Genomic DNA, 24,310 nt, shown 5'->3' with positions numbered 1-24,310 from the left:
TACTAGCACCAAACAAAATGTAAGAAAACACATTAACCAAAATATACAATACTGTGGAGAGGTTTTAGGCACTTTAGATGTTTTAGATTCTTATCACACAACACCATCAGATGTCCGATTGATTCCAGGTTGAGAGACTGGTCAGTTGGTTGGAGAACCTTGTCTCTGTCAGTGGGTCCGCAACTTCCTGATGGACAGACCACAAGCAGTACGAGTGGGCACACACATCTTATCCTCCCTCACCCTTAGCACTGGAGTCCCCCAGGGTTGTGTTCTGAGCCTCCTGCTGCACTTGTACACTTATGACTGTATGGCCACTTACAGATCCACCTCCATTAAGTTTGCTGATGACACTGCTGTGGTGGCCTGATCTTTGACAATGAAATGGCCTACCTAGAGGAGATCAAGAACCTGGAGACATGGTGCCAGAGCAATAATCTCCTCTTGAATGTTAGAAAGTCAAAGGAGTTGGTAGTGGAGTTCAGTATGAAGCAGGAAAGGAAATACCAGCCACTCACAATCAACAGGAGCCCAGTGGAGAGAGTGGAGTTTCCTAGTACCTTCCAGAACCTGTCACATCAACACCCTGGTGAAGATGGCATCTCTACTATCTGAGACTACGGATAACTGTATGTAACTTATTCTTTATACTCTATGTGTATTCACTTAAAATTCACGTACTTGCTGCTAATCATGGAATAGGACAGAACAAGTAATGCATAGACAATAAAAACAAATGCCATTTTTAAGATTTTATGTGTATTTAATTTTCTTAAGAATGCATCTTCAGGTAAGTGGTGCATTCCCCTACTGAAAAAGTAAACATAGAAGTTTAGGATATGCACATTGATGACAATCCTTCCTCCAGACATACAAAAACAAAACAAAGCGGGTCAACATTTCTGATGGAAGCTCCAGCCTGCAGAGACCCCAAGCTAAAAACCCATCAGCATCTCTATAGAAATATCTTCAACACAGAACCTTACAAGAAAACCCCTGGGAACCAGGCAAACCCCACTCAATGAGGGCACCTCAAGAGTTGAAAGATCCTAAAACATCTTCTGTGGCCTGATAAAACACGTTAAAGCTCTTCATAAAGTGAGTAAATAAACAGCAAAACATGAAGGGGAGGGGATAAGACTGAAGAAAAAAGTAATTTTATTTCAGACTGTTGAGGCACACTTGGTTGAGTGGAGCTTTAGTGGCACTGTAAACTAGTTCAATGCACATTCACTTCATTAATTATAATCTTTCAAACAGCAGAGGATATAAGAGCAACATGAAAAACTACAGTCATTCATTTTAAACAAAAAAAAACAAAACAAAAACAAAAACAAACACTGTAACAGCTTTATATGCCAGATGCTTCTCCTGACCAGCGGATTCTGCCAGAGATATTTATATAAGCTCCTTGATGATGGATTGAAATGATTAGTGAAGAAATGGTCAGGGGAAACTCTGTATCTAAATGTTATGATCTGGACACAAAATTCACAGTGGATAAACACTTATTTATCCATGTACAATATATACGCTGGCCTAAAGTTGTTGCTTGCAATTGCTTTGGTGCCCTATGAAAGGACACTGCTCAAGAGCGAAGGGACTTGGTGAGTGGCGTCAGTATTAGTAACAGACATGACAGTTCTTTTTTTCCCCCCAGTTAGTTAACATTTTGGCTAATGGCTGTGTTTGGGTTCAGGAATTCCCTCTTATATGGTGGAACGGCACACAAATGATGGTAGACACCATTTGTTACAAGGGGACATGACTGAACAGGTATGACACAGACTCGCCGTTGTGAGTTCTACGGATGGCCTCTGCAAGGATCATGGAGATGTCAATAACCTGGAGGCAGAGAAAATGAGACGTTGTGAAGAAAACCTGACTGATTTGTTTGCTGACAGAATATTAATGACCATTTGCAAGTAAAAATACAAGTTTTTAAACACACTAGCTTCTCATCCAGAGAATTTAGGTGCTTTCGAACCAAAGAGTTCTAAGAACTTAGTTCTCTGAATTACCCCACCGAGGAACTGACCTGAGAACTAAGAGCCTTTTTTCTGTTTGTAATCACATCGCCAGTAGGAACACTGCAGTAACATAAGCCTGCTCATGTTTGCTATAGTGATGTCATTTTCTGCTTGACATTCAATACCAACACTACTGAAAATTTTCATGTTTTGAAAAAAAATAAAATCATAATCAATTGCAACCTTAATAAAACCAAAGCAAATGCTGTATCCTCACCTGTATTTTGGGACAATGTTTCATCTTCTCTTCCTGAGGGATTGTATTGGTGACGACAACAGCTTCAAAGCAGGCGTTGTTGATGCGTGAGATAGCTGGGCCAGAGAAGATGCCATGGGTTAGGATGGCATACACCTTAGTGGCACCAGCAGAAATTAGTCTGAGGGACAGAAACAGTATAATGCATTACACATATACGGATGTTGAAGCTCATAATGAAGCTGATACAACACAAACAGTTATGATCATTAATGTCTTTATTCAACACAGCCATTAAACATAAAAAGTGATGGTATAAAAAGTAATGGGCTTCTGATGTTACTAAATGTTTAGTTACTAATGAAGGTGTAGTTTAGAATTACCTTAACCTATAAAAACAGTCAGTGTAATATGGGGATGCTTTGCTGCCTCTGGACCTGGACTGCTTGATTGAATGAATTCCTAAATTTATCAAGACATCCAACATGATAATATCAGGGTGACTGTCCACAAACTGCAGTTCAGAAGAAACTGGGTGATGCAGCAGGACAATGATCCTAAACATTGAAGTAATTCTACTACAGAATGGCTTCGGAGGTGCAAAACCTGCCTACTGGAGTAGCCTAAATCTTAAGGTAATAGAGATGCTGTGAAATGTCCTTGAGAGAGCTGTTCACAGCAGACATCCTAAGAGCTGAAGTAAATCTGTAAAGAATGGTCCAAAAGTGCTCCAGAATGTTGTGCGGGTCTTAGCCACAGCTAAAAGAAGTGTTTGCTTGAGGTTATTGCTGTCAAAGGCGGTTAGACCAGTTATTAAAACATTGTTCCCTTCACTTTTTGCACGTTCACTTTGTATGTTTAATGGGTGTGTTAAATAAAGACAATGACTGTTTGTTTTATCAGCTTAGAAATACCGTGTTTGTTGTCTGAGGTCAAAGGTCAATTTATGCCAGTAACAGAAAGGTAGGTAAGGAGGCTTACTTGTCAGCAGCATGGCAGATTGTACCACATGTGTCAGCCATATCATCGACTAGAATGGCAACTCGATCAGTCACATCTCCGACGAGAACCATGCGGTCCACCTCGTTTGCCTTTTTCCTCTCCTTATGGATAAGAGCAAAGTCCACATTCAACCTGTCTGCTATTGAGGTGACCCTGTAAAGGCAAAGTACAATGTCAATTAGCTGGAGCTGGTGCACATCATAGTGTATTAAATTGTAATCGTACACAAGAAATTAGAGTTAGTGATAAGTTAAACCAATAATAAAGAAAGTTTATTCTCAAGTAAATTCTACAGTAGGTAGAGCAAAGTTAAGGTATGCTCAAAGGCAGAACACCTAAGGGAAGTGCACTCAGCATACCTCTTGGCTCCTCCTGCGTCAGGTGAGACAATGATGCAGTTTTTCCATTCAAGGATGTTCTCCTTGATCCATTTCAGCACAGCCGGCTCTGCATACAAGTTATCAACGGGAATATCAAAGAATCCCTAGAAAATGATAACACAGGCATATATGAAGCTGAAAACATATAATACCTGTGGAACAACCAATAGATCATGTCTAATTTTGCTGACCTCTGTGTAAACATAAAGCTATGACAGGCATGTTTGCCAAAATCTGCCACATACATTTAGAATATATAAAAGTATATAAAGAATAAATAATGGCAGGAGAGAAGATAATGCACATTTGTTCAGCCCTGGTTTTCTTGTGTGTCACCTGTATCTGTGAGGCGTGCAAGTCCATAGTGATGATATGATCTGCGCCTGACACGGACAGCATGTTGGCCACCAACTTGGCAGAGATAGGGGCACGGCTCTGCAATGAAAACAGATCCCATTAGTCACATGGAATAAGTGCAATGGAAAGCATGGCCTGTTTCTAAAAATAACACTTGACTGAGAGCTTAGTATTCAGTAAAATTACATCTGTGAAATCTTCTACACTTCAGACATAAATTAATTTATTTTTTATGATGAACCATACTTTCGCTTAGTATTTAACATATACTTGTGTAGGGAAGATGCAAAAATCACCACTAGGTGTATATATGGATGCTAAAGACATAGCACACAAAATTAACATTTGTTACATGGCTATTAATACAAGAAAAATACACTATATAAACAAACACATGCATTACAATATCAAAAGATCGCCAAGTTCTTTTTATTAATACAAGTTTATATTCAATAATTATAGCTGCAAAGCATTTCACCATTGCTACACATTTTCAAATGTTGAGATGAGAGGAAATAGGCAAATAACTACACAAGGAGCAATGATATTGAGCAAAGCATACAAAATGAGGGATAGAGAAATAAATGAAGCAAATATGCCTTGTCGAGAGGCTGAGGACTGATGTGGCTGCAGGCTTCTTGTCATGATGCTGAATGGCAAATGGCATGACAGAAGTAATTAGACAGTTATCCCTCACCCCCACCTTGTCCTTCTTGTCTTGCCGGGCATACGGGAAGCAGGGGATGACAGCGGTGACCCTGGAGGCCGAGGCAATCTTGCAGGCGTTGATCATAATCAGCAGCTCCATCAGATTGTCATTGATCTCCCCACAGCCACTTTGCACAATGTAGACATCTTCCCCACGAACACTCTCCCCGATCTCCACACTGCCAGAGGTGACAAGACAAACAGCACTTTGTACATTGGAGCTAACACACCATGACAAGCAGGGGATAGAAGAGACAGAGTAAACAATGGCTTGTGTCTAAGGTAATGTGTGAAGTGATCTGAACAAATGTTTAAAAAAAAAAACACACACACACACACACACAATAGAGAAGCAGAAAAAAGCTCAGGATCATATGACATTTTGATGTCAATTTATTGAGCCAACTATTTATTATTTTTATTCACTATTTTTTTGTTGCTCAGACTTAGCACGTTGTAAGTTAGCATGGACTACAAATTCCCAACAACATTGCGCGGCAATTTTACCATGACACCACGTTTCTAATTAAGTACATGTCGCTAGGCTACAACATTTGCGTATTTACACCAGCTTTGATTCCAAGCCCCATCAGCTCCACAACAACTCACCATGTTTCCTGGTTGCTAAATTTTTTCGTAACAACCTTTCCCAGCTCCAGACCGAGACGGTCTGCTATTTTCTGTGACAGATCCGGATGTGAGCTACCGCTGAATATCTTTATATTCGGCATTTTCCCGCGGTCCAGGGCGTCGTTCAGTCCGATCGTGCAACGGCAGCGAGCAGCTGTCGAGTCAGAAGCGGTCGAAGAAGCCAAAGCAACGAGCGGATATTGATCAACAGTTGATAAGACTCTTGCCGAGCTAACGTGTGCTCCCTACCTATCCACCATTATGTCCCACTCATCACGCGTACGACTCTTCCCCCCGAGGCGGCGCGCACGCATTTACTTACGTACTGCCGACATGACGTCATACAGAGGCTCACATGAGCGAGCGAGGTGATGGAAAGTCTTCCCGACAGTCAGCGATTACATCTGCAAAGTAAAGCAGTTTAACTGAGCGCAGAAGTCAGATGCAACATTGTAGGGCATGAAAACCGGGCTTCAGCTATCTATAAGGATTTTTCATTTTATTCTTTATAACACATTAAAAAAATGTGAGTTTATTTTTCATGTAAATCAATGTCCTTGATTTACACGGAAACTTCACTAGTGAGCGCGGATGAATCCAAATGTCAGGCTTTCACCGGACTTGCAGACTCGCAGACTTGCCGGTGTTAATCCCACGGTGGTTGGGCTGTCAGGTGTAATTATGAGAGCTTTTCATGTAGTAGACCTGCACATACCAAACACAGGAAATGACATGCAACACATGAGGTTTTTGGACATACATCTGGACGATGGACATTCGTATTTAGCCGGTGGGCCCCCTGAAAGGCTCGACAGCTTGATAGATTTTTTTCCTTTATGTCCCTGATGTTCTCAGCATGATTTTATATTTTGAATTAGACCAAGTTTTTAATTGATTTGATATTTTTAGTTATTTGTTGCTCTGAATTGAGCTTACTGAAAGAGAGCTACAGTATTTCAATAGCTTTTGAATAATATGTGATTTTCCTATCTGAATCGATACGAAACTTTAAAATTGACCATTAAGAATATTATAAGCATCCAATAATGATGACATTTAAAAATTCGTTATAGTGTTGTTTACTTTCCTGGCATGTGGAGGACACCCCAGTGCTTATGAAGGCTTCAGTAATGTCTATATTAGGCCTATTTAAGACTTCTGATGTTGGATATGATACAGAATTTTATTTGGCCTGTTGACACTCTAGATTCAGAAGCTAAAAAAATCCCTTTGTACCATCATTAATACTGAATCAGTTTAAAAAGTTTTGGCAGAGACACTTGGCAAGTGCCTGGCTCTCCCATCAGGACCCAGCATGACAACCCTAAGGAATATAATGTGTGCTTCACCATGAATGCAGCTGACGGAGAAGGTAAGAATGACATAACGTTAAGGTAAGAGCACAGTTAGTTTAATAGTGAAGTTCTTTTTCGTGTATTTTGACTATGTAGTGTTATTGATAAAATTATTACTTCATTGTTACTATTACTGTTACTAATGGCTCTGTTTTATTCAGGTTTTCGTGTCAGAATGTACAATCTCAGGACCCTGAAACAGACGTAACTAAATCATTAATCATTAATGTTAATATTAAGACCTGTGCTTTTTCTACTGTAACATGACAAAATGCCTACTGTGAATAAAACCTATTAACTGTGACAGCGGTATATTACTGTATGCTGATGATAAAAGAGTGTATTAAATTATGAGTGGTACACTGTAGATGCCTAACATCCACAGATGGCTGTTGCTGGATTATGTTTCTTGTTGCCAGTTTAATAATATACCATACCCTTACGGGAATGTGTTTGGCTCTCCTGACTGGTGGTTACCTCAGCTTTCATCTGCTAATGGACGAAGCAACTACAGCGGTAAAAACCCGCTGGAAGCTGCATGAGACTATTCCAGTTCATTAGTCGTCCACATGAACTCAGTTTTTTGAAGTCATTCTGATAGACACTGTCACTACTGCAAGTTTCCTGCATGCAATGTCATCTTCAGATTCTCTGAAAGAGTTTATGTAATACACTTTATTGCTCTTAAAACATGAGATAATTTTGTACACAGACAGAAGACCACAGTGACGACAGGATCATTGACAGTAAATAAAGCCAGAAATAAATAAGTGCACATAAAGAAACAATGGATTAAGCCATGGTGGGCTCATCATGTGAATGAAACACAGACAAATCCACACTTTACCAAAGCAACCAAACAATGACAACCACAGAAATTTTTTATTATAATGTTAAAATGTTCAAGTGCTGATGAGAGAACATTGTCTAATATTTTTGTATATAAAAATAAACATGTCCCATGCTTTATACTTATAATATACTCTTTAAAATATATGTTTTGCTATTATCTATGTTACATTACTACTATAAATAATTAACTTACAGACATGATTTATCTTTTCCTTTTTACAAAATAGTGAAGAGTTGGGATAAACCTTAATTTTACAAGTAATGTTTTAAAAGTGTTTCTCAAATGTTTTATCTTGGTATTTACATTAACAGTGTAGAAGAGTACATTTCCATCATTTACAAAACATTAGCATATTGCCACAGTGGCCTTTCATTTTTGCCTGTTTATTGATTTTTAAATTTTTTTGTTTTTTACCTTAAACCTGGAAAATCATCTGTGCAAACAGTACCATCACCTTCAACCATCAAAGTACCTGCCCCTGAAAGTCTAAATACGTAAGGGAAAACATGCATATGGTTATGGAAAATGCGACATCAACAGTGGAGGAAAAACTGTTAAAAGAAAATGTTTGTAAATCCCACAGATTTGATTTGAAACCAAGAAAAGTGTAATCACACTACTGTTCATTAATAACTAGTTTTCTTATTAAACACAGAAAAGACATAACTTGGATAGAAAGCATTAACTGCAATTAAATAAGCATCGTCATTAATTCATAACTTAATTGTTTGGGAAATATTTAACATTTGCAAGTTTCTTCTAAACTACAGTTTATGCACTATGTGGCATTTAGTATTCTAAAAGTAGTTTAGTTAAATACCTTAAATCAAGGTTCACTGGAGTACCGTGAGAATATTGCATTTCGTTTCTTATTCACAACATTTTCTTTTAACAGTATGTCCAATATACATGTAAGATTAGCATAACTATCAACCCTCTGTGATGCATTTCCAGGAATAACAAGAGGATGAGACACAAAGGAGATTTCAGACAGGAAATGTGTTAGTTTTATTAAAATACATAGAAAACTACTTTGTGTGTTTCGTATATACTTGCTAGATTGCACAATGTGTAACAGCACATAGAAAGCAAATTTGTTTATATTGTATCTGAAAATCTGGATTAAAAACAAAGGAACAGGTAAACCTTAGCTTTCAGGAGATGAAAGATGTAAAACTGATGGTGCTGACTCAAGTGAGTGGTTTCAGCAGCAAAGTGAATAAAAACACTGAATCATACATTAAAGGACACATTTCAACTTCAGAGCTAATTTCAGAGGTTGTGCAAAATCCTAGTGAAAAGCTTACTTGCAAGTGGATGGCTATATTTAAAACTATGATTCACCACAAGTAAGATGTAATTGAGCCATGGATCAGCAAGGGTTTAAAATACACTTTGTGCGTTTAATGGTTACATTGCGGGTGTTGTTTCTCTACAGCTGAGCGAGGTGCCAACACTCATGGCTGTACAGTGGATTAGACTATGACTTAGGTCTCTGCTACATCGTCTGCCCTGAGCAGGTGTGTTTCATACCTGCACTGTTATAGTAAGAGAATGGGCCTCTGTCAATCAATATAGTTTAATATGTCATACTTGTGTTTCAGTGGTTTTCATTTACCAACACTGGAACTTACACACATCAGACATTGTCAACAGATCTCCATTTTGCTTTAAAACAGTTAAAAATTTCAACAAACAAATACATCACCATCTAACCAACCAACGCTTTGGACTATGCAATTTACAGAAGTCGCTACTTGATGAGATCTCTGAAATATTTTTGTCCAGAGCATACATATATTTCTGTTTATTATAATTTTTATATTTCTCTTAAGTCAGCACATTTCAAATATATTCTTCACCTTTTTTCTTCACAAACTTTATATTATTTGCTAAGTAGACACAACTCAAATATATAGTACATACAAAATCTTATACTATAATGATTCATGTTTATTGTGAATATTTATATCAGGTGATTAGCCCTGTATCACCCAGTCTGTTATAGGGTTCTTATTCCATTGTGCATTAGTTTGGTGTATCTTTATGTTTTTCAAACAAGATCCACAAGGCTACCTTAGGGCCTGTAAACATGGGATGGAACAGCTGCATTGCAATTTATACTGAGGATGATTCATTGCATGTTTTGTAAAAAAAATGTAAACAATAAATAAATAATGAATTTGAATAAAGTAGCCACCCACTGGACTGTTCTGGTGACATGTCTGCCAGATTTATATTTACTGGGCAGGCAGAGTTTTGATGGGTCGAGTGAGTGAGTTCATGTTATTGTTGATGCCGGAAACTTGAGGGCTCACGGTCTTTGATGGCAAGCTGCTTGAGTGTCCCATTGATTCTTCTGCTGCACGCAGAAGCAAAGTGTAGTTGATAGCTACTTCCTCAACTTTTCTTAACAGCTGCAGCCGTTGGGTTTCTGAACGAACCCCTCTGACTAATTTAATGAAGGTCTGAGTTAGTTCACACAGCACTTGAAAGCTAGCCGAGACAACAGCAAGCATCCGAGTTGGGCTTTTTTCTACACTTGCCACTTGTCGACAAGATGCTCTGAATTCTTTGAAGCGCACTGCCAGCTCCTGCTTGTACTCTGCAATCCGTGAGGGCTGAAGACGAGTCTCACCCTCAGCTTGTGGGCTGTTAGCACACTGACGCAGGATAGCTAGCAACTCATTAGCATCCAACTGGGCATTTAGGAAACCATCGGGCAAGGTGAAAGTTTTCCCCTGTAGAGCCTGTACTCGTGCCAGACTCCCCTCTAGTGTACCACAGGCCCTTAAGTCAATCTCCTGTGTCTGTGGTTCCTCCTCTTCCATCTCCTCTTCCTCACCACTACAGTCCTCTGCATTAAGAACCTGGAGTGTTTTGCTTACTACAGGAAATGTGTGTGAATCCAGCTCCATGCCTGGAAGAACCTGAAGTGGTATTGAGTATGAGAGCTCATCTTTCTCACTACTTTCATCTGCCGCCTCACACTTCCTATAGCAGAAACAGAATGAGCAGCATTTATCCTTGTCATCACTGTCTTCACTGGGCAGTGTCAGCAGCATCTCACCAGTCCCTTCTTTACTTTCATGCAGTGGGTCTTCTCCTTGAATAAAAAACACACCCTTTTTACCCTTCCCTTCTGCCTGATGAGACTGAGTATGGACTGGTTCTACTGGGGTGGGGAGCCTTAGGCCTGTGGCCCTAACTCTCTCCATCTCTTTCTCTAGACTCTTGGCTTTGGGCTTCACCTCAGCATACACAGGTGTGCTAGTACTGTTATCTAGTTCTCCAATGCTGTATCGCCTCTGAAGCTTCTTATATTGAGGAGCTCCCATGCAATCAGTTTGAGAAGTACAGGTGGGCAAACAAGAGCCGTGCTCTCCCCTTGGCTCTCTTGACTCAAGGCTGGTAGAGCGAATTCGTGTGGTCTTGATTTCTAAGGTTTGAGGTCTCCTTGAAGCACCTTGGTTGTGAGGTGCTTTGGAGACTACCGTAGGGGTCTTGGAGGATGTTCTCTCTCTGCCCCTGTGTTGTGTCTCTGTTGTGGAGCCAACTGGTGTGTCAGGTAGTCGCATTCCCCTGCACATCCGCTTACAGTCACAACTGCGTCGCTGTTCCCTGGAAATACCTGGTGCTTTCAGGACAGGGCTGGTTCGGAGCTGGCAGGCACAAGGAGTGCCTGAGGGCACAGGTGATGATCCTTGGGGCAAAAATTCTCCCTGGGATGACTTGGGTTTCAGCAGCTCCTCTAAGAACTCTAGCTCATACTGACGAACTTTCTGCAACTGTGCTCTTCGCTCATCTGTTTCTCTTCGCATTCTTGCTGGGAAGGTAGATGAAAGGAGGTTTCTGAAGCTCAAGAAAGGGGCACTGCGTGGGGATTTCCCCTTATTACTTCCTTGCATCTTTGAGTCTCTACTTGGGAGAGTGGATACCTTATCTACAGAGGGGCTAGGGGTTGTTGGATCGTCTAAAATAGGTAAGGATTTTATGGAGCATTTCTGTGACTCAGGGTGGGATTTGCCCTGAGCACTCTCAGTTTTGCTTTCAGCTGCTTCTTTTCTCTCTTCCTTTACAGGCAAACGAGGAGAGTACTTGGTTTGTATTTGAGGGCTGGGTTTTGCTAAACTAGGATCTACTCCTGCTCTAACTGCGTTTTCTTTGCTGCTAGCAAGCTGGAGGCCTTTGGCCCTAAGACGCTCATCATCTGTGGGGGAGGAGGATTGAAAGACAACTATCTTCTGAACCTGTGGGTCTTTTAGTCTTAATTGAGGCCCAGGCTCCTGTTGCACTGGGCATGTGCAGAAAAGGTCATCAACTGGCAGAAGTTCTGTAGAGCTTGAAGGCTTTATGGTCTCGCTAGAGGCAGTCTCGGCATCTTGGCACATATTAGTGGGGGAAATCTTGGCAGAAGCAATTCTGTCCACAGGTAAGAGGACTGGTAAGGCTTTGTTGCTAGGGTCTGTATTTAAAGGTGCTGCTGTCTTCCCCTTTATAGTCTCAGAAAGGTTTTGACACAGTGTCTCCCCAGTAGAATTTGACAACTTCTGGTCTTTACTGACTTGAGCTGTCAGTGAAGCATCAGACATTTTAAGTTCTTCAGGCGACTTAGAAACAGGGTCAGGGATGTTTGCTTTGGTGGATTTAGAGTTTGCTTTCATTTCTGCTTTCAGTTCAGTCTGAGTAGTTTCTTGATTGCCCCCCTGCTCTGTGACAACACTGAGTATTGCAGAGTCTTGACTGGGACTGACTTTAAAGGGAACAGTCTTGCTGAGGATTACTTGCTTGGGTGGACAGCCGGCACGGATCTGACCCACAGAGAATGCCCCAGTCCCTATGGTCTTTGCAGTGCAGCCGGGGATAGCCAGTGGAAAGTCACGGCGACAGAGGATACGTTCCTTGTTGATATGGTGAGCCAGCAGATAGGCCTGGTTCTGGTTCTGCTTCATAGCTGACACCATCTCAGAAACATCTGTCAATTCAGAAGAGTTGGTCTCATGGCCTGAGTCCAATGATGACTCAGGTGTAATGGCAGCTAAGACAATGAGCCCTGAGGAGGAAGGAAACACAGCAAATTGTTAAAATAATCACAAAAAGTCAAATATTAATAACAGAAATATTAAGTGATATATCAGTGTTTTACTGCCATTATTGAACCAGACATTTGCATTTGAGTAGATTCATTTAGATCATGAACCAATAAAAATTAATTTTGGATTAATTTAAAAATCAGACCTTCATGATTTATAATCTCTTTCCAGATTGATCTATGCATCAGGGGACTTGCCTCAGCACAACCTACACTACAGCACATCTATACACATGCATTTGCTTAAGAAATGCAAAAATTTCCAACCCTGACTACATCTGTGAATCAAGAAAATTTAGCTAGTGAAGTTCTAATTACAAAAATGGTTGTTTCAAAAACAGAAAATTGCTTTTATATGTTTTAGGCACACAATCTTATTTAATATTGTTTTTGCTTTTTTATTTATGTAAAGTTGCTGTCATCCATTATATTTTTAGCTTGGTTTTTGTATTAGTCCAGTTTAGGTTATTGGTTAAGTTGTTCAGCATCCCATAGATATGTGGCAGTCTTAAACTCTTTACCTAAACTGTATCTTTAAAGTTACTTTACAGACATTTGTACCATAAAATTAGGTGATTACAGTCTTTTCTTTTATTTTCAGATATATTCACTTTAGTAACATTATGTAGATTAATTTAGAAAACATGTAACTTTTTATTTTATTTGTGCTATTTAATAATTTGAGTGAGATGTTGACTATGGCATGACTGAGGTTGTTGACCTGCAGTCTGTGTTGGCTGTTGAGGATGATGGGGGTAGTCCTCAGAAGCTGCCAAAGCCTCTAGTGCCTGTAAGGTGGACACCAGAGCATCATCGAGCTCTTGGGCATGATCTCGGACTGTTCTTGTGGCCACGTTATCAATCAGTGTCACAGGCACATCTTCCTTGGCTTGGGCCAGCTTTCCAGAGGTGACCCCTGGGCTGGCACTGCTTCGTGCCTTTCTTCCTCTCTTTGGGTCATCTTCATCTGAACTGTTGTCCCTAAATCCAGGTGGTGGGGCAGCAATAGCAGGTGGTGGTGGTTGCAGTTTCTCTCCTCCATCATCTGCCTCCTCCTCATCCTCCAATTCATTCCCGGGGGGTGGAAGGGCCATGAGGTCCACAGCCCCTGCATCTCGGGAGGCACAAGCACTGGAGCAATGTTTCCCAGAGCTCCCGCTGCTGTTACCTGCTGCCGTAAGACCTTCTGCCCTAAGCCTGGCTTTGCAGGAGTCACAGAAGTATCGTGAGGTTTTCTGGGATTGACTCATTGTTTGAGCTCGGATTCTAAATCCTGCATTCTCCACTGCTGGGTTCTCTAAAACCCCAGTTATTTCCTCTGTACTCTGCTGGATGGGGTCTGACTTGGTGCGGGGCCGCCCAGGTGGCTCCTGGGAGATAAAGTTCTCATTGATGTCAAGTTCAGTTTCGGTGTGTGTTTGCAGCTCTTGAAATTGCTGTTGTTCTCGAAGGTGGACATGGCACAGACCTAGATGCTGAGGCTCCGCTGGAACTAGGGCCCTTGAAGGCCCTGACTCCCTGTGCAAGCTTTCCCTCTCGACCACTCGCCGACCTCCACTTGGCAAACCTGTTCCCCCAGAACGTGGGTGGGGATGGTGGGAGCTTCTGTAATCTGAGGATAGAATTGTCAGAGCAGTGGAAAGTTTGAGGTGTTAAGAACTAGTTGGGATAGAGAAGATCCAGATGGGAATGCAGAGGAAACAGCTGGTGGTCAGATGGGGATTATTTGTTATTGCAGAGATGGAAGTTTATTTGAGGTTGGAGGGTTAGATTCTGGTGAAATGTGATGGCATAATGATCCTTCTTTTTTACGTGGATTACAGGTTGAGACAGCAGATGGCAGAGGATCTGTTCATGGTTGAACAGCAAATGTTTATGATTACAGCAAAAAGTACAACTCACTGTTATCTTGGGAAAAATAGATATGGAGAATCCCATTCCAGTGAGTCAAAATGGAGATGAGTGGAGAGACAGCAGAGGGCGCCATGGGATGGTAGCTTGAGGATAAACTGGTTACTACAGGTAATGGTTTCAGTCAATGAAGAAACCAAACTAATGGCACAGTGAAATAAAAACATTTTCACGCAGACAACTCTAAATGTGTGAAATCAATATTTCATCTTCAGCTTTTTAAATTTGCAGTTTTATTTTCAGTAATTTAGTTTACATTTGATGCACATTCTTTAATCAGAGCTGTGTTCAAAACCCCCACAAGTCAAGAAGGCTTCTGACATACCTGCCTTGGTCAGCTGAGACTGACCAGGATTTCGGAAGTAGATGGTCCGTTTTGGGTCTACAAACAGCTTGTAGTAGCCAGAGATGAGGCACGCAAAGTTACTGGCATCAGGCCATTCCATGAGTAGGACCAGGGGCTGTAAGGGGTGGTAGGGAGGGGAATTAGGAGACTATTTAGGGGACAGGCAATGAGCATTGCCTGCTCATTTTGTAATGACCAGATGAAATAAAATTTTTAAAACTGTTAAGTAGTCAACTAAACTCTTCTCACTCTTACTTTTGTCCCTTCTACTTTTTTACTGTTACATAATGGTGTGTCTTAATAGTATCAGGTGTTAATATAGCATGTATCTTTAGAGACTGTGTGTAATACCTTGGCCTCATGAATTGTCACCTCCACACGAGCCACTCCTTGGCTTTCTCTGTAGAGCTGGATTTTAGCAACCCTACTGAACTCAGCCAAAACTGTTGTGAGGTTGTTTTTGAGGTCAATCACATGACTAATACCATGTCGAGGACCCACCAGGAGTGTGGTAGCTGATTGTTTCTCATCCTGTAGAAAAACAGAGAACGTTTACAAGTATTTGTCTTTAAAAAAAAACTCACATATTACCTTTTAAAACCCATGGTTTAATTTCAAAATTAAATCATTTAAAAATGTAAATACATTTGTTTAAACGGAAGCCCCACAAAGAAAAAAAAAATGCGTTACCAGTCCAACAGTGTGAAACAATATTCCTCCAAATGGTGGGAGATCATTGAGTACCCGCATGTACTGCAGTTTTCCTTGGAGAGGAGGAACCTGTCAATAAAATAATAAAAGTCTCATCTTTGAATAGGATTTATCCACCATAACTCCCAGTATCCTCTTGGGGTCACTGTTGAGCCACATATGTGCTTATAAAGACTTATGCAACAGTTACATCTATAAAGATTCAGGGCTTGTCCTAAGATAAGAGACCGATTAATAGGCAGACATGGTCATAGAATATAAGACATTAAAATCTCCTCTAAAGATGCATCAAACTGTTGAGGTTTGAATGTTGGCTATCTGGCATAAGGGCTTTGTATATTTGCTATATTTGATAAATGTGTTATAATACCAGTATAATCTACCAAAATAAAATCATCCATAAAGAATTATCCACATATTTTAATCACAGAAATGGTTGCACTTAAACATTAGTGACCAAATGTTTTATGCAGTGAAACCTTGTTGCCCGATGGTGGTGGATGCTGGTAGGTCTTCAGCAACTGAGACAGGGTCTTACACACATTCTTCTCCTTGACTGTGGGAAGCAGAGTGAGAGGAAGGAAAGGCTCTAGTCCCCACTCTTTTCTGTGTTAGAAAGCAAAGGGAAAGATTATACATTAAGGGGAAAAAAACTACATTAGAGTAGTTAATCACAGTCCAGCAGAGATGTTACAACTTATGAGACAAGAGAGTTTTTTTTTTCATTCCATGGGAAGACAGTGAGCAGAGCTTACATTCTCTGTGACTTCTGGTTTGACATGGCCATGCTAAGTCTATTACAAATACAGTGGATCTGTTCTGCTTCTGTGCTTGTGACGGCTGAAACTAATTACTTGCTAGGTTGAGGTTTTAAAGAATAAATGAGCAAATTGAGGGAGAGATGTGATTTCACAAAGCAGTGGATTTCTTTGTCTCATAATGACCCAGGGAAAATGATCCTTGAGAAATTTGAGTTTTTAATGCTATTGGGATTAATTATTATGGTAATCATTTAGATTTTACTGAATGAGCAAACTTCATTGTGGGACTCACTGATATACTACTCAGACTAGCTAATGAGGTAAAAATAAGAAAGACATCAGTTTTTGTCTATAATTTGATTCTATAAGTTCATTCAAAAACCAGTTTGTTTTGACTTACTCCACATGCTTGAGCGAGATCTTCTGATTGGGCCGTGCAGAAGACACAGTGATGTAGATATGGAGCGCAGCCAGTCGTAACGTGACGTCAGATTTCCAGTCCATGCCAAAACGCTCTTTGATGACATCATTGCGACTCTGTGACAACATGAGGAAACACTGTTTTGTATGCAGCTCGCAACACTCATTGCAAACAATACTGTTGAGGACTGGAATCCTTCATATCATTTGTTTAATTGCCAGGAACACCTTCCAAAATCATGAGAATTTTCAATATCTGCAAACTGTGAAAGCGTGTTTGGAGAGCTTGCAACACAGTCATTATTTCTAAAGCCTGACTCTGGAATTTGTATTCTTTCTAAAGTCAGTTAAAAAAGGCAACTATAAAAATAATCTAAATGAAACGGTAAATGAGAACCTAAAAGAGTTTTTAATCATGAGCTCCTCCTTGGCAACCCCTGCTCTTTTATGAGACTGAAATGTCATGAGACTGAATGACATCCTTTTAAATCCTCCTGTAATCGCTTTACCTGTATATAGAGGTACTCAAATGCAGCAGGGTCCCTTCTTAACAGGTCTGCAGGGTCCTTGGGGAAGAAACAGATGCGGAATAGACACTTCATCCCTTGGAAATAGGTTCTATGCACCACCTGAGGGAAAACAATGGAATCAGCTTCATAACATCTACATCTTTGGCATTAGTCACATCACAGTGCCACATCACAGTGTCATTTTCTGTAAGTAAACAGGGCGTACTTAATTCTGCATGCACCTTTTATGTTAGCAATGTCACAGTGATTTATGTGTGTGTGTGGTTTTACATTGTTGTGTTTACACTATGATGTCAGTTTATCTGACATTTAGGAAATCAGCAGAGCTTTGCCACACAGAATTTCCCCCCATTTTTCCAATAAACACAAGATTAAACTCAGAAATACACACAAAAGCACAGTAGACTAATTACTGTAGACTTGCAGACTAATACTCATTCCTCTGTTCTGGGCTTCTTACATGTGTTAGAGGCTGGTTCTCCTGCAGCAATTGCAACTTCTGATTCTGGTCCAGGCCGCCTGCCTCCAGCACCAAGGCAAAGTGCTCAATGTAGCGTAGTGAGAGACGGTCCTGCAGGGATGAGATCACGTCCTGGAAAGAGATAGATGGAAACAGATTAGAGATTTAAATACATTCCCACAGTGGGGGCTATTTTCAATGAGTGAATCTTTTTTTTTTTAAAAAAAAACATCTTTGTGTTTGGGTGTGCAGGGCAAACCTATGCTCTTGTGTAGATCACTATCTATGAATGATGTAAAGCTTTTCTCATATCTTTTTTTCTAACAGTTTATCACAGTTTATCACATCTTACTATGAGCTATGCCTGAGGATAAGGTTTCCAAATTTCTTTGCCCTCTGTATATATCAGAGACATGGGCACTGAAAGGGATTCAGTTCTAGTGATATGTAGTTACTGTAGTTTGGATACAAGTCTCAGTGTGGAAGCTCATTAAGAGCTTTAACATTTGTGCACTAATGGTTTGCTTTAATTGACACTCACCGATGTGTAACCCAAGCTGTCTTTGAAAAACAAAGAGGAGCAGTTTTAACAGTATCCATCGAACTATTATCTAAACCTGCTTATTCCTATTTAGGGTCACGGGGATCTGCTGGAGCCTATCCCAGCTCTCTTTGGGTGAAAGGCAGGGGTACACCCTGGACAGGTGACCAGTCCATCACAGGGCCACATAGAGACAAACAACCTCACACACTCACACTCACTCCTATGGGCAATTTAGAGTCACCAATCAACCTGACATACATGTTTTTGGACTGTGGGAGGAAACCAGAGTACCTGGAGAAAACCCACACAAGCACAGGGAGAACATGCAAACTCCACACAGAAAGGCCCCTGATGGGTTTCAAACCAGGAACCTTCTTACTGTGAGGCAACAGTGCTAACCACCCATCCACCATGCTGCCCTACTTTTAACAGTATCAACCTGTATATTTTGCATTAAATGACACTGAGGATGCCTTGAGTCAAGGACGACAGAATGCTGTTTATTTTAGCCTTGAATTCTGTAGGAAAGCTTCTTTATCTTACAGTGTAATTAATATACAATTGGGCATCCTATTGATTTAATCTATGTCACTGATTTAATCTGTGGCATTGTTTTATTGATCCAAGCCTTCTTATGCTGAAATTCCATTTAATTTTGCTGACTAAAGAGAGCTTCCTCAATCTCTACTTTAAAGTGCTGCTCTGTTTCTCCTTTCCTCCCCTCATCCTCCTGCTATAAGCAGAGGCCAGATTTGTGAAATCTAATAGAGTCTGCCTAATGAGTCTGCTTGGAGATGTCAGATTCATCTTAGAGGCTGACAGAAATTACCTCTGTCTGACTGAATTCATTTGTTGCTTTACAACCATAATCACATTAATGAGATTTTAAATAAAAAAAGGGTTGGGTTGAAGTTTCACAAAACAGCACTTTTTCTTTCATTTTAGCAAAACCATTGCTTATTAGCTCTAAACTTGATAATGAGGGCAATTAAGTCATTTTTGTATTAAATTGTTCATCTATGCATGGCAGACCTTGTTGATGTGTAGCAAGTCATATATGGGAAAGGATTGTGACTGGATTGTATCTTTGGTCAATCCATGAAGCTCCATATTGACAAGTTCTTTCATCCATTATTAAAAATCAAACATTATATCATGAAAAAGCAACATAAAGTGAATATGCTAATGATTAGGTCAATTTGTTACAGGAGTGGTTAGCACTGTTGCCTCACAGTAAGCAGGGTCTGTGGTAGAATCCCATACCCCCTAGTGGCTGATTACAGTATAGGTCATAAACTCCACCCCCTCCATGTTAGCAGGAAGAGCGGGGACAAATGAGGCAAACTAAAAGTTAAAAGTACAAATCAGATCTTTTTTTTTTCAAAAGGGTGATTTCTGTTAGGTAGATATTATCCCAGTGACGTTTGTACAAGTGGTAATTTTTCTAATCAGTTCTTTGATGATTTAACAGTTGATGTATTTTGGATGATTGACGGCTTTGATACTGTGGTTTCCTCTCTGGTAACTACTGCACAGTCTGGTTGCAACATGCAGCACAAAAACAAGATGATTGTCTACATGTTCAAAATATTCTGACTTCACATTACCGTAGTGGCAGGAAGTAGTGACTTCCCCGTCTGTCTATGGTTTATCACTATTTTCAACCCCCCTGCCAACATGTTATATTATATATTATCACCACTATAATTCAAAACAAGATAAAAATCTAAACATTTCCAGTCCAATTTCAGTTGCCTTGTGCATAGTTACAGTAAATACATACCCTAACAGTCGTACGGCTATCAAATGTGAAAGACTTAATCTGTCCATTCTCCAAGAACACCTTCAACACATTTGGTATGAGCAGCAAGGAGTCGTCCTTGAGCATGGTCTGAAAGAGGGTGAGGAGAAAACACATTGATTAAAAAAAAAAAAAAAAGATGCTCTTTGTGAAAAAGTGCTAATCAATAATCAACAATTATTTGCATGATACAAAAACAAGCAGCAGTAATAGTTGGTTTGTACTTTGCTATTGAGTGCAAAGTAATAGAAAATAGTGAGGAGAGTTAAGAAACATGTTTTTTTTTTTGTGAACAATACAGAAATACTTTAACTGAACTCTGGACAGTCTGTGAAGGAACAAAACTCTGCCTCAGGATGCCCACCACATGCATTGTATCAGGATCAAAGAAGGGCTTATTCAATTTCTCCAGTTTATCCACTCAATATGTATGCCATGTAAAAAAAAAAAAAAATTGGATGGTGGAATTCAAAGCATTCACCACAGAGTTGCGTGAGTGGAGGCATAAGAAGAGAACCCCAATTCAAGGTTACTGCTTTTACTCAAAGTGCACTTTGGAAGAAAAGTAATGATATTCAGTTAATTCTTGCTAGGATGTGACATGACGGACACTCCCTTGTCTGTTGTTGTGTCCTTTTTTTAAAATTTTGGTCAGGTTTTCTAAGAAAATGACTGTTCTCATTATATAGTTGCACAGAACCACAGTTGTGATCAGAGGAAAACTTACCTTAATGTAATAAACCAAAGGGTTTAATTTGACATGTGCAAAAGGACTTGCCTGTGGCAAGGAGGAAAAACAGACTTGCAGTCCAAATCAAATCCCACATGATTTAAAACAAGTCAATCCTTATCTTTTCCTGTATTTCTTCCTTCTTTATCTGATACTGAGATTTGTATGTAGTCTGTAAGTAGGCAGACATTACTCATGACACTAAAGGGATGGGTATTTATTGCAACAAAATATCTCAGAAAGTGAGTTTAGCTGAAATGGAAAGCTTTGTCCACAACAGATGCCCAGCAGTCTGTTTCTGGAGAACTTAAGTAGTCAGAAGGCTCAACAAGCTGTTCTCCTGTGCAGATTGGAAGCAACTAAAACCGAAGTTATGAGTGAATTGCTCTTTCTTCATACTGCGGCATTAAAGCGAGGGTGCACGAGTTAAGAGATGCCACAAACAAGTCTATCACTTCCCACAGCTAGCTACTAGTTTTGTTATTGTTAGTGAGGGTGAGATGGAGCTGATTTGTCACATGCAGAGAAAGTGAAATGAGAGTCAGATCGCAGCTCAACACTGTGCCCTCATTGCCTTCCCTTTCTCTCTTTCTTTCAATAATCACCAGATTAGGTGTGCCAATACTGATAAGCCTTCTAATATTCAATAGCCGCCTGTGGCTCCTGATCATTAGAGACAGTGATTAAAAAATGTCTTGCCATGGGTTGGGGTTGCTGGCTGAAACATGTGCTGATTACCATTCATCCCGCGCTCATCAACAGTGCCTTGGGTTCTGTATTTTAAGACCTGATCAATCAGCTTTACATTTGTAAGAGAAAAAACAGTGAGGAAGACTGAGAAAGACAGGAAATTCAGCCTTTTGGCTTTTTCTGGCTTCATTTAGATCTAGAAGGAAAACACTCTGGTGTTCACATGATGTTGCTACTACTACATATAGCAACTACTATTGCTATATGTAGCTTGTACAAAAAATAAAAGTGGGGAAAATGATGAACTCTGCAATGTGCAACAGTGAAGCAAGATTGGGCACTAATGGCTAAACCCCATTTCTAGTGATATTTTGACTGTTTCCAGTGTGTTTGAATGCACCTGAAAAGACGTTTGAGTTGCTCCTCTGAGAATTCAAATCAGTAAGGAAAACAATGTATGCAAGGTTAAACTGCTGGACCAGAGGCTCACATATACATACACAGTAGAGAAGCTCACACTGAAATAAATTGGAAAAATGCTTGAAGCTTTTGTTGATCAAACAAAAGAAATGGCAGCAGCATGTGTCTGCTTGCACATGTGACAGGAAGACATGTAAAGTAGAACTCACTGAGTCTGGGTCGCTGATGGACACTTCCTCTGAAAAGCGCACTTTAGGCGGGTTAGTTCGCAGGCGGGCCTTTTTGGCTGCACTTATAAAGGCAGACTTAGGTGACTGAGGATAAGAAGAGAGAGAGAGAAAGAGAGAGAGGAACTCTTGAATCAGCTTGAAAGAAGAGACGTAAATGAGAGAAAAGCCCCTGTGATTGCCAGCACTAAAGAGACGTGTGTAGGAGAGGAAGCTAATGCTGCTGCAATGCGACAACTGCAAACTTGCCTAAAACATGAAACCCAACTGCAAATCATTTAAGTATGTTGAAATTGTTGTGCTTGTTGGTTTGAGCACATTGAAGACGTTACTTTAACACAGAGACAATTCCCTGCAGAATACGTGCATACTTGGGTTTCAAAAAAAAAAACAAAGAAAAAAATGATTTTTCATATCAGTGTTTTCCTCTAAAAATATATTTAAAAAAATGACAGAGGTATAATCTTTTTATCTATTTAGGTTTAGTTAATAAGGTCTTGTGTAGGTGTTGATATGCCCACATAGAGCTGTTCTGAAAGGGGTTACCAGGAAAAGAAATTACTCTAATGTGTAGGCATGGCCATGAATACCAATATATGTCTGCACAGCATTAGAGCGCATTGTTGGAAGAGAATACAGTGCAGTGTTTCTGTATGATTCAGAGTGAAAGGAAAAGTGTTAGGGCTGATGAAGAGTAAGAGAAATCCTGAGGGAGGGGAACATGAAAGAGAATGAGTGTCCCATTATACTACCTGATGGGGCTGCAGCACAGTGAGAAGTATAGTGTCTTTGCAGCGTCTGTGGAGAGACAGAAGAGAGTGGAGTGGGTTAGATAATGCCACGAGCAGCATGGTACTTAGAGAGCTTCTCCAGTTTATATCTGCCATTTCCTCACTGTCCTTCAGCTGCACAAGGACTGACTCATCCACAGGTTTGTGTTGATAAGGCATCACCAGATATAAGAAACATTTTGTTTCCACCCTTTTGATGCACCCTCTTTACCTGCGTTATGCTTACTCCCTCCTGCTGGTCCCCTGGCCCATACCCTCCCACACCTCCTCCCTCCCTCCTGGGACAGTAAAGGATGTTACCTTACAAGGTCTATGACTCTCTCTCGGGGCGCGTCGCTCACCGTCTCCTCGTTAATGGCCAAAATCTGGTCTCCAGGGAGAAGCTTGCCAAAGGAGGGGCCGTCTGGTGAGGTGGGAGACACAGGTAGCATGCAGTCAAATACATACATTTAAAAGGAAAGTTACATCGAAGCCTGATACTGTTTAAAGTAGCATCAATCTTTATTTTCGGTTTATTCTATACCTTTTCCTGACACATACACAGAAACAAACTCACCAGCTGAGACGGAGCGTACAATGACAGGCCTCTGGCTGCCTGCAATGAAGCCGAAGCCTTGAGTTGGGTGGCGCTGGATGATGACCTGTCGAGCTGAGGCAGGACTTAGGGTACCACTGTCCATACCATCTTGGCTCTCTAACATTGCAGAGCTGCAGAGTACACACAGACACAATGTTTGTGTTTACATGGATTAATAAATGTTCACATTCATTGTTAAAACCCCCCAAAACGATTGTGGTGCTTGTGCAGGGAAAACAAATGACTGAGTAGCACCCTGTACCTGTCATATGAGTTCGTGTGTCCATCCTGGACCTTGGCCATCCCCTGACAGGAGGGAGCAGCATGGGACAGGGTTGCACTGCAAAGGCTGCTCTCTGTTTCGCAATCATTCACCTGCCCAGAGGCGACAGGGGGATTCAAACAAAGACAGGAAAGAGATTGTTCACTCCACAGAAAAATACTGGTTTGTAGTTGTCCTGGCAATTACTTTGTCTGTAAAAGATTTGTCTACACACAGCTTGGGACACTACTAAAAAAATGTTAAAAGTGAAGCTGAAAATTGTTGAAAACATTCAAAGTCTTCCACTTCATAGAAGTTGCATTTTTCTGTTCTGCATTGTAATGAAAGATTGCACCGGATGGAAAGAAAAATATATAGACATTTTTGTTAAAAGCACCTGATATTTGAAGTCTGCCTTTAGAAAAATTGCATTAAGGACCTAAAGTAATGCATACAGACAGGTCTCTGAATCTGCCCGTTTCTACCAAGCTACTGCTGTGAACCACACATGCTCTTTTACAGATTT

The 24,310-nt window shown here is 40.4% G+C and overlaps 2 protein-coding genes across 3 annotated transcripts; both read right to left on the bottom strand.

Moving 5' to 3' along the window:
• Nucleotides 1-1,138: 1,138 nt before the first annotated feature.
• Nucleotides 1,139-5,603, bottom strand: prps1b (phosphoribosyl pyrophosphate synthetase 1B). 2 transcript variants are annotated; one of them, XM_026330029.1, is made up of 7 exons: nucleotides 5,283-5,603; nucleotides 4,663-4,852; nucleotides 3,945-4,043; nucleotides 3,588-3,712; nucleotides 3,208-3,381; nucleotides 2,248-2,407; nucleotides 1,139-1,845 (listed from the first exon to the last, which is right to left on the bottom strand). In XM_026330029.1, the coding sequence occupies exons 1-7, from the start codon at nucleotides 5,402-5,404 to the stop codon at nucleotides 1,753-1,755; spliced, it is 963 nt and encodes a 320-aa protein (XP_026185814.1). In that variant the 5' UTR covers nucleotides 5,405-5,603; the 3' UTR covers nucleotides 1,139-1,752. The 2 variants fall into 2 exon arrangements, with proteins under 2 accessions (XP_026185814.1, XP_026185815.1); XM_026330030.1 differs by having other exon boundaries at nucleotides 4,669-4,852.
• A 4,148-nt stretch (nucleotides 5,604-9,751) lies between these two features.
• frmpd3 (FERM and PDZ domain containing 3) lies at nucleotides 9,752-23,840 on the bottom strand. Its single transcript, XM_026330640.1, has 15 exons — nucleotides 23,785-23,840; nucleotides 23,502-23,653; nucleotides 23,246-23,348; nucleotides 22,907-22,952; nucleotides 22,137-22,241; nucleotides 20,070-20,177; nucleotides 17,743-17,874; nucleotides 17,262-17,381; nucleotides 16,733-16,869; nucleotides 16,051-16,177; nucleotides 15,551-15,640; nucleotides 15,212-15,391; nucleotides 14,840-14,975; nucleotides 13,325-14,215; nucleotides 9,752-12,564 (listed from the first exon to the last, which is right to left on the bottom strand). The coding sequence occupies exons 1-15, from the start codon at nucleotides 23,823-23,825 to the stop codon at nucleotides 9,752-9,754; spliced, it is 5,181 nt and encodes a 1,726-aa protein (XP_026186425.1). The 5' UTR covers nucleotides 23,826-23,840.
• Between the last annotated feature and the right edge of the window lie 470 nt (nucleotides 23,841-24,310).

The sequence above is a fragment of the Mastacembelus armatus genome, chromosome 10, assembly GCF_900324485.2.
Source record: "Mastacembelus armatus chromosome 10, fMasArm1.2, whole genome shotgun sequence".
Classification (NCBI taxonomy): Eukaryota; Metazoa; Chordata; class Actinopteri; order Synbranchiformes; family Mastacembelidae; genus Mastacembelus; species Mastacembelus armatus.
This window is presented reverse-complemented; position numbering and strand designations above follow the sequence as displayed.

Excerpts from the sequence above, each read along its gene's own strand:
- prps1b (XM_026330029.1), bottom strand. The coding sequence starts at position 5,404 with ATGCCGAATATAAAGATATTCAGCGGTAGCTCACATCCGGATCTGTCA. Across the intron at positions 4,044-4,662 it reads ACAAGAAGGACAAGGTGGGG|AGCCGTGCCCCTATCTCTGC; the intron begins GTGAGGGATAAC and ends TTTTCATTGCAG. Across the intron at positions 2,408-3,207 it reads ATCTGCCATGCTGCTGACAA|ACTAATTTCTGCTGGTGCCA; the intron begins GTAAGCCTCCTT and ends TCTGTCCCTCAG.
- frmpd3 (XM_026330640.1), bottom strand. The coding sequence starts at position 23,825 with ATGGCCAAGGTCCAGGATGGACACACGAACTCATATGACAG. Across the intron at positions 23,654-23,784 it reads CACACGAACTCATATGACAG|CTCTGCAATGTTAGAGAGCC; the intron begins GTACAGGGTGCT and ends TGTACTCTGCAG. Across the intron at positions 17,875-20,069 it reads ATAGCCGTACGACTGTTAGG|GACGTGATCTCATCCCTGCA; the intron begins GTATGTATTTAC and ends ATCTCTTTCCAG.